A 10048-nucleotide genomic window follows, 5' to 3' on the forward strand; every position below is an offset into this window, starting at 1 on the left:
AGGCAGGTTCCAGCAGTGGGCGTGGCAGGACGAATGAGTCGGTAGCTCCACCCTTGAGCAGGCAGGTTCCAGGCTGGGGGAAGGGAGGCCACAAGTACCAAGAGATTATAATGTCTAAATCCATTGTAGAGAATCATATTAGACTTTTCAGTCCTTTTCCAGTTTTCTATCACTAAAAACAAATGTACTTTAGAGATTTATTTTAATGTATGACTGCCAGTGTGTATATACGTGTACCTATCATTACCTGCTTTTGAGGTTAGAAGGGAGCATGAAATCCCTTAGAAATGGAATTACAGACATTGTGAGCCTCCATGTATGTAGGTGCTTGGGAGCTAAACTTGGTGCTGGTAAGTGCTAAGCCAACTCTCAACCATATACTTTAATACCAGCATTTCTTTTCACCTATTCACAGTATTCAGATCTGGGTCTATCAGATGCAAAGAAAGCTATTCTGCCAAAGCAAGTCTAGATAGCTAGTGATTTTGTATGGGTATATTTCTATGTACACATGAGGTCCATTCCTCAAGAGCTGTTACTTAGTTTTTTGTTTTGGTTTTGGTTTTTCGAGACAGGGTTTCTCTGTATAGTTTTGTTTGTTTTTAAAGATTGTTTCTTTTATTGGCCTGGAACTTGCCAAGTGGGTTAGCCTGGCTTGTCAGCAAGTCCCAGAGAGTCACCTGTCTCTGTTTCCCCTGCAGTAGGATAACAAGAGCATCCCACCATGCCTAGGTTCTTCATGTACTTTCTGAGAAATAAACTTAGGTCCTCGTGTGTTGGAAACCATACCGTGAGAAAGTAATATAAGCCTTTCACAGCTTCCCACCCTAATAAGCCAAATGGCCTTGTGTTAGGAGCCGGTCACCTCCTCCTCTCCCTATCCCTTCCTGGCACCAGAGACCCTAAAAGCTGAATTATAGTCCCCTCTTCCTTATCTCTTCCTGACTCCCAAGACTTCTAAGGACCTGAGTTATGTGCTGAGCCCAGCCTGACACCTGGGATTGTTAAGGAGGGATCTACATTCCTGAGATAGGACTCAGGGTGCCTCCCGCCCGCCTGCAGTCAGAATTCGGCCTTCAGGCCCCCAGATGCCCACTTCTTTGTTCTTAGTTAATTCCCCCTCAGCCCCTCCCTATTTCCCTCGCTGTGTGCTTAAAACCTGGCATTTCAGCCTAATAAAATGAAACCTTGACAGCTCTTTGCTTGGTCTCGCTTCTCTTTCTCGCTCATTTCTCTTCAGGTTTGCAGTCCCCCTCGCACCCACGAATAACTGGGTCCTGCTGGATGGGACACTTGTGCTTACATGACACTTTACTAACTGAGCTAGGTCTTTATTCTGTAAAATGATTATTATGTTAATATAGATTCATAAAATTAGTACAGGTGTAGCAATTCCTTAACCAACTAGTTCCCAAATAACCACACTGAAAGACTAAGACTTATTAAAATTGCCTTGAGCCAAATACTGAGCAATTCTATTCTGAACCTCCAAGCTAGCTCTGTTTCCTCCCAGATAATATTCACATATTACTTGCATTTTTTATTTTTTTGTACTTTTTTCTTCCAGTTCTCCTGTTGCTTCCTTGACCTCTCCTTGTGGGTTGCTCCTTCCTGCCTGCCTTCCTTCCTTCCTGTTTCTTTTTCTACTCCTCCTAGAATTGGAATTCCACTCTATCCTCTAAAGCTCTGTATTGGCTCATTGACTTCCATTGGCAATGTAGAATGAATGAGGAGCAATATTTATATACGAACTTGAGATAGGAGCTTCTGAGAATAAACATAACAAAACTATGTCCAGACTGAAACCAGATAATGAGATAGAGAAATCAGCATGTAAAGTAATACCAATAGATTTTACCCTGTGTACCAAAACATATTGCCGATCTGAGTGGAATGGCACATTTGATAAAGTTCATCGCTACTCCCTCAAATGTTGCTTTTATAGATTTATGCCACTATCCCTGGTAACCCCTAATTGGAGTCCATGTTATCAATGTCTGCTGATTACTCAATATATTCAGCTCAAAAATCCTTAGATCTACTCCCTCAATCACAAGACCTGACTCACATCCAGTCGTTCCTTTAGGCTCTTTGCACCATAGTTGTTCTTTGACTCGGTCCACAGTCAACAGGGTCTGGAAGAGAGAGAGAGGGGTTGTGGGGCAAGAGTCACAAAGAATGGAGACAACACAGGCTATCTGCTCAACTCTCTTTTATTGAAAGGCAACTATGGGTATATATACACTCTCTAGGGAGTGCAGCTGGAGACACTTAACCACAGATCCAGGATGCATAGGAGAAAAACAAGATGTTATCAGAGTGTGTTCAGCTGTAGTGGGCTTCTTGCAAAAACATGCTAAGAAAACAAGTCTCTCGTCAGGGTGAAAAAGTTCCACCTGTGAGTAAATAACTCAAGATTCTGCTAAGAGTTGGCTTCCAACAGTTCTTTACCACACTATATTTTACCCTAGCTGAAGAGATGTCACTTGGACATTTGTTCACAATTGTGCTTTGTTTGTAGTAAGTGTTCTCTCTCTCTCTCTCTCTCTCTCTCTCTCTCTGTGTGTGTGTGTGTGTTTTTCTTGGTGTCGCCCCTGGCTATCCTGGAACACTGTAGACCAGGCCGGCCTCAAATTCACAGAAATCTACCTGCCTCTCCCTTCCGAGTGCTGGGATTAAAGGTGTGTACCACCACCACCTGCCTACTAGTAAGACTTTGTAGGCATTTATAATTTATTTTCTTTGCATATTGAGCCTCTATATAAAATCTACTAAGCCACCTGTATTTGATTTCCAACGAGATTGACTTTTTCAGTGTTACTGAGCTAGGCACGGTGGTGCACACCTTTAATCCCAACACTTAGGCGGCAGAAGCAGGGGGATCCCTTAGTGAGTTGGAGACCAGCCTGGTCTACATAGTGAGTTCCAGGACAGCCAGGGCTGTGTAAAGAGACACTGTTTTGAAGAACAAACAAAAAGATAAAAAAAATAAATGTTACCGGTTTAAATGTGTGGTAGTAGGGCAGAGGTATTAAGGGGAGAATGCTGAACTCCGTTAAGGCAGGACCTGACTGTATCTTACAGCCCATCAGACCATGCCATCCTACCTCACAAGGCAGAAGACCAGACAAACTTTCTCATGGGTTGGCAGGCCATTGCCGAATCGAAAACAGCTCCAACAAATGTACAGGTAAGTAGTGAAGCTCTTTTTAAAGATTTATTTACTATTATACATAAGTACACTGTAGCTGACTTCGGACGCACCAGAAGAGGGAGTCAGATCTCATTATGGGGTGGTTGTGAGTCACCATGTGGTTGCTGGGATTTGAACTCAGGACCTTTGGAGGAACAGTCAGTGCTCTTACCCACTGAGCCATTTCACCAGCCCCCAGTAGTGAAGCTCTTTGGTTGGAATGCAAAATGTAGCCTCTCTATTCTAATTCTATTCACTGTGGATTGAGGTTTGAGGGACAATAGATAGAACCGATATTTTGTTAAGACGTTTGTTGATGCAGAAACATCTGTTGTGGCTTGTAAGTAAAATCTAATGTATACCATAATGTCATCTACTTAGGGTGAATTTGAAACTTAAAAGATAAAAAGAGATGTTGGTCCTGTGTCCTTCGGAACCGTGTGCTTGTGTGGGTATATGTATGAGGTGTGTGTGCTCACTGGAGGCCTGAAGCTGATGAAAATGGAGTGCTGCTTTGATTGCCCTCTACTTGTTTATTGCACTATTTTAATCCTTTGAGAATTTCATTCTGTGTTCTGCTCCTTCATTGTCCTCCCCATTCCTCCCATCACCACTCTCCTATCTCATCCCTTTCTACCCAACTTTGAGATTTCTTTCCTTTTTTTTTTTTTCCTTTACCAGATGACTTAAATTTGTATTGTGTGGGTAGTCTTGGGAGTGGGCCTGCCCTATAGGGGTCAGTTTATTAAAGAAACCTGACTCACCCTCTCCTAGCTATCAAATGACAATAGCTATTGAGCTTCTGGTAGGGTTTTGTGCCCTTCTTCTCTCTGCTAGGGTTTGTGTCTGGCTGGAGCTTGTGAAAGTCTTGAACATGCTGTCACAAGTGCCTTGAGTTCATATGTGCACCTGCCCTGTTGTGTCTGGAAAACACTTTTTTCTTGATGTTATTATCAACCACCTCTAGCTCTTAGAATCTTCTTGTCTGTCCCCTCTTCCATGAAGATCCCTGATCCTTATGGAGACCCTATACTCTGTTGGTGCAGGTTCCTTTTTTCTGAACCCAGAGCTCAGCTGTCTGGGGGATTCCTTGTTTTGCTTCCCAAATACTGGACACACACACACTCACACTCTCTCTCTCTCTGTCTCTCTGTCTGTCTCTCTGTTTCTCTGTGGCTGCCACCCTTGCCTGGCTTTTTATGTGCGTGCTGGGAAACTGAACTCTACTCCTTGTGCTTGCTTGCTCAGCAAGTGCTTCATCCACTGAGCCAGCTCCTCACTCCTTAGCAGTTTTGATATTAGCCAGTTTTCTAGCCTTTCTTGTTCTTGTCAATAACTGGGGTAGTTAAGAAGTATAGGAAGGCATCTAAATTAATCATTTATACTAAAAAACAGTTCATTGAGCCCATTTTGTGTACTTTCACTGGGTGCATTGTTTTCCTAGTGAGATAAGTGGAGCGCTAAGAGACACCATTTAGAGGAATTTCTAGTGTAAGAACATCTTTGAATTTGAGAAATGGCTCAGTGGTTGTGAGCGCTGGCTGATCTTTCAGAGAATTCAGGTTTGATTCTCCCACAAATATTATGACTCAGCTTTCTGTAAACTTGAGTTCTGGGGAATCCAGGCCCTCGTGGGCTACACATGGATATGGTGCATAGGCAAGCATTCAAGCAAGAACTCATTGCATGAAATAAAAATTCAGTCTCAATTGAAGAGGGAGCTGGACAGGCATGTCCTTTAAAAGAATGTTGTCTGTAGTATCAAGTTTTAAAAATCTTTTCCCACTTTAATTACCATGTTTGTTACTTTCTAGAGAAATTTGTATGAAAATCAATGATGGTTCTGAGATTCACATCAAGGTTGGACAGTTTGTATTGATTCANGGGGAAGATAATAAAAAGCCCTATGTTGCTAAACTGATTGAATTATTTCAAAATGGTGAGTTTGGGCCTGAAATGGGAGCCTTATTCTTATGGGGCATGATTGCAAAGTGTGCGTGAGGGGAGACACTGAGTTCTCTATTCACAGACACTTGCAGAACACCATGGACGATGAGGTGGACCTCGTACGCATTGGCCGTTCCTTTCTCCAGCTAGAATTTAGCCTTTCCATTATTTTTAGGGGCAAGAATGTTCTTCTGGAGTACAGCATTTGGGGGTAGGAATTTTGAAAGATGTTAGGAAAACTGGTGATTCGTACTACTAGTTATGTGTTTTTTAATATGAAAAAGTTACTATGAAATTTTTCAAGTATGATTTCTTTACAAGTAGAGAGGAAGCAAATTGCATTAGAAAGGTTCAGACAGAAGGAAAAAACCACCACTTTTATATTTACCTCCTAGGGACTTTTATACAAAGTTTGACATGCTAGAAAAAAATGGTGCTCCTCGTTAGAGGCTGCATAGGTTCAGATTCAGGACCTGCCTAGTGAGTGAGATGGTACTCACAGCTACTTCCGTGTCTGGGAAGGTAGGAACAGGCCAGAACTCCAGAGAGAAGAGCAGGAAGCAAGAGGGCTACACAGAGAAACCTCCTCTCCAAAAGCAACAACAACAAAAGAAGCAAGGGAGCAACTTGAAACTGTATAAAGCCATCTCTCCCTAGGGATATAGTTGCAGAGTCCTGTGGAGGTTCATATGCCTAAGGGGGACAAGGAAGAACAGTAAAGAGACTTTTACTTAACACAGATGGGAGGGAGGGATGTCTGACAAGCGTGGAGAGAAACTTTATCAAGTTATCAAGCTGGAAGCACAGCAGAAGTGTGAGCTTGGTCTAAGACTTAAGAGCCCTTGTGTAGAACTTCAGTTGATGACTTAGTATCGCTACGGAGTTAAGGATCGAGGCCCATGAGCACACTTTTGAGAATATATCCTTTTGGCTTTGGAATGTTATCATAGTGGTAAGTTATAAGAGTAAAGCTGTGTTTCCAGAAATCATGGTAGTTATTGGTTGCCATCTCAACAAGGACTTGAATTTTGTCTTTACATTTATTTATCTTGTTTAGTGTGTGTGTGTGTGTTCAAGTTCACTATAGTCTGCATGAGAGAAATCAGGATGCGTGGGAGTTGTTTCTCCCCTCCTACCGAGTGGGTTCCAGGAAGTAAACCTAGGTTATCAGGGTTGGCTCTGGGTACCCTTACTTGTTAAATCTTCTTAGTATCCTAGTATTTTTTGAGATTGGGGTATCTCAGGTACCCCAAGCTGAACTCTATTCTTTTAAGTTGTGATGTTCCTGCCCTTGTTTACCAAGTGCTGGTGTTATAAGTGTAAACTACCATACCTAACTGGTGGCCTTCTTAATAATCATTAACTTGTATGGTAAACAGTTATGGCAACTTGATTTCCTTTTTTCTTTTTTTTTTTTTTAATTTTTTATTTTATGCATTACACTGTTGATGTCTCCAGACACACCAGAAGAGGACACTGGATCCCATTACAGATGGTTGTGAGCCACCATGTGGTTGCTGGGAATTGAACTAAGGAGCTCTAAAAGAGCAGCCAGTGCTCTTTACCACTGAGCCATCTATCTCTCCAGCCCCAGTAACTTGTTTTCCATCTCTTTGGAAATGCCCTTGTGTACTGATAAACATTATAAAGGCGTAGAGCCCGGGGCTGGAAAAGGGAGTTCAGTACCTGGAAACACAGTTAGGGGACCCAGGGCTAGTTCCTAGTACCCGTGTCTACAACTCCAATTCCTGAGGAGCTGAGTCCCCTTTTTAGCCTCCATGGATACTGCATATACATTATGCTCATATATGCATTCAGTCAAAACACTCATACATATCAAATAAAAATAAAATCTTTTTTTTTTTTTTAAACATGGAGCAACTCCAGGCCTGTGGCACACGCCTTTAATCCCGGCACTCTGGAGGCAGAGGCGGGTGGATCTCTGTGAGTTTGAGGCCAGCCTGATCTACAAAGCCAATTCTAGGACAGCCTGGACTACATAACCCTGCCTCTAAAAGCCAAAAATAAAGGAAAGTGGATCAACTTAAAAAGTGTTTGTGGAGTCATTTTGCTGCTGATTGGTCCTTTGGTCATTGACAAATAATATTAGGTCGTTGAAACTTGGCTTCTTAGCCTGTGAGGAGATAGATAGCTATAGTAGATGCTTGGTAGAGTTTATCAGGAGTGAGCATATCTGTGGTGTAGTGTTTGACACGTAGGCAATAGTCAGTGCTGTGTTGTTTGCCTTGCTATTTAATCTTCCCGTTCTCCCCAACCCTCCTAGGATCTGAAGTTCCTCCCAAGAAATGTGCACGAGTACAGTGGTTTGTCAGATTCCTTGAGATTCCTGTCTCTAAAAGGCACTTGTTAGGCCAGAGTCCTCCTGCACAGGAGATATTCTGGTATGACTGTTCTGACTGGGATAACAAGATTAATGTGGAGACCATCATTGGCCCTGTTCAGGTTCGTGCCTTAAATCCTGCTTCTATCTTTAGCGCCCACACTGCATGGCTTCAGGAATATTACTAGTTCTAATTTGAATTCTGTTCTAATCATCTCTGTTTGGCTGCTTGCCCCAGCACACAGATACTGACAGCATAGAACATATGCTCTGGGCTTTCTAGAGGAAGTAACATTGGGATTTTGACCAGAAAGAAGAGCAGGAATTAGAAACTGCCTTAGTGAGAAATGCACAGAGCATTGTAAGGCTGAGTATATAATGAGGACTTCACCTTACATAACTCAGTACAGAGAGTGCTGATTGCTAAAGCCAAGCCTGTGTTCCAAGATTTTTTGATTCAGGAGGTGACCTGTTGAGTCTTATTTCTAGAGCTGTTTTCATATCCCAATAGCAGGATAATGCTCTCTTGTGAGGTTTGTCTTTCGGTGGGGAATTGGTTTAACAATTGGCCACAGAGACTGGTCTGACCTGGCTATAGAAATCTATTTCATGGTTAAATGAAGGCAGGAAAGGTAGATGCAGACATTGAAGCACATAGATTTGAAAGATGTGCTGTTTAGCTTTTCTCAACTTGACATAAAGAGAGGTGTTTGGAAATACCTCCAACAAATCGGTCTGTAAGCAAGTCTCTGGGGCATTTTATTAATGACTAATGTGAAGAGCCCAGCCCACTGAGTATGCTACCTTCTGGGTCATAAAAAAAAAAAAAAAAAAAAAAAAAAAAAAAAAAAACCAACAACAACAAAAATAGGCCAGAAAACAGCATTCATTTTTCCTTGATCTCTGCTTAAGTTCCTGTCTCCAGTTCCCTCAGTGATGGACTTTTACCATGACTGCAAGCTGTAAGGTGAAATGAATCTTTTCCTCCACCAGTTAGCTTTGGTCAGTGTTTTATCATAGCAACAGAAAGTAGCTACAACAGAAGGGCAGAGGAGAATGGTGTGTAAGGAACACAGAGAGTTATAAGCAGGACTGTGATTAAAGCCAGCCTGCTAGTGTGCAAGGCCATTTAGGGAACACCAAGCAACAAGTGAGGTGGAGCTTGATCTTAGAAGGCAATGAACAGAGGCAGGAAGGTGGTGGCTCGTGCCTTTAATCCCAGAATTTGGGAAGCAAAGGCAGGTAGGTCTCAGAGTTCTAAGCCAGCCAGGTCTACAGGATAGCCAGAGGTCTCAAAACCAAACAGAGAAGGGGTAAGGGGGGAGAGGAGAGGAAGAGAAGAGTTTAAGTCATCTGACCTTGGAGCTGTGTGGGACTACCGTTACTGTTTATCGTGTTGATCCAGTTTGACCTAGATTAATAGATTGGGGGTGGGGGTGGGGAAGCAAAGAATGGGCTAATATGTGCTTGAACTGAGACGATAGCAAGAATGAAGCAGAGAAGCCAGGCAGGGTGAGGATATAGTCCAGTTAGTAGACCATCTGCCTAGCATGAATGAAGCCCTGGGTTCAATACACAGCTGTAGTTGTACACATCTGGAATTCCAATACTCAAGAAGTAGAGTTAGGATCAGAATTTACAGGAGACCCTGTCTCATAGTAAAGCCTATGAGAGAGAAAAAGAATAATTTGTTGGGCCCACAGGAGGGAGGGGAGGGGCTGGCAGTTCTCTGAGTTGGAGGCAGGCCAGGGCTACATAGAAAGACACTGTCTCAAAATCAAAATAGGAATAATTTATATTTCATCAAAATCCTTGAACTATTCATGGCTTTTTAAATGCTCAGTTTCTCAGTCAGTGTGCTGTACAGGGTCTGTCTCATTTCATATAAAGATGGGAGGTTAAATAGTTTTCACTGCAGCCATGACAGTCTTTCTTAGCTGTGTAGTCTTCACATTTTCTTGTTCATCTCACTTCCCAAATTCAGGTAGTGGCATTAGCCCCAGAAGAAGTGATCCCTGTGAATGAGAAAAGTGAGGAGACACTGTTTGTGAAGCTATCCTGGAATAAAAAGGGCTTTGCACCACTGCCACCAGAAGTGCTTGCAGCATTAAGGGAACAAGAAGATAGTCCTGAGTGGCAAAAACCTTTAAAAGCCAAGATTAAGAATGTAAAAAGCCCTGCCCAGAACACGTCAGAACAAGAGGTCAAAGGGATCAAATCAAGTCATTCCACTTCCAAATTTCACCAGACTCCTGCTGATATTGTCATCCCCAGTGCAAAGAAGTCGCTGGAACTCGATGGTAAGTGGGGTTGTAAAATAGTTTTACCTCAGTGTGCTTATGCCCCTTCATGATAAACCAGTTCTTCCTCCCCCAGCGCCTGCTGCCTGGTGATGTGTTTGCTGCCTCTATAATTGGCTTCTTCTGGGGTGTCATTGTTGGAATCACAATGTGATTTTTGTCTGTCTCTCTTAGTTTCATCCATTTGGGAGTCATCCCTATTATCATCTATTATCATCCTATTGGTGATTTCCTTTTTATGCACTGCTCCATTGTATCAATAACTAT

At 42.5% G+C, this 10048-nt stretch overlaps 1 protein-coding gene across 1 annotated transcript in view; it reads left to right on the top strand.

The window, feature by feature from the left end:
* Positions 1–10048, top strand: part of Orc1 (origin recognition complex subunit 1) — a 31315-nt gene that overhangs the window by 4427 nt on the left and 16840 nt on the right. The window contains 4 exon segments of the mRNA XM_029476387.1: positions 3085–3190; positions 5008–5132; positions 7425–7603; positions 9466–9781. Of these exon segments, the coding sequence (XP_029332247.1) occupies positions 3096–3190; positions 5008–5132; positions 7425–7603; positions 9466–9781 (715 nt within the window). The 5' untranslated portion in view covers positions 3085–3095.

This window comes from Mus caroli, chromosome 4 (assembly GCF_900094665.2).
Source record: "Mus caroli chromosome 4, CAROLI_EIJ_v1.1, whole genome shotgun sequence".
Lineage (NCBI taxonomy): Eukaryota > Metazoa > Chordata > Mammalia > Rodentia > Muridae > Mus > Mus caroli.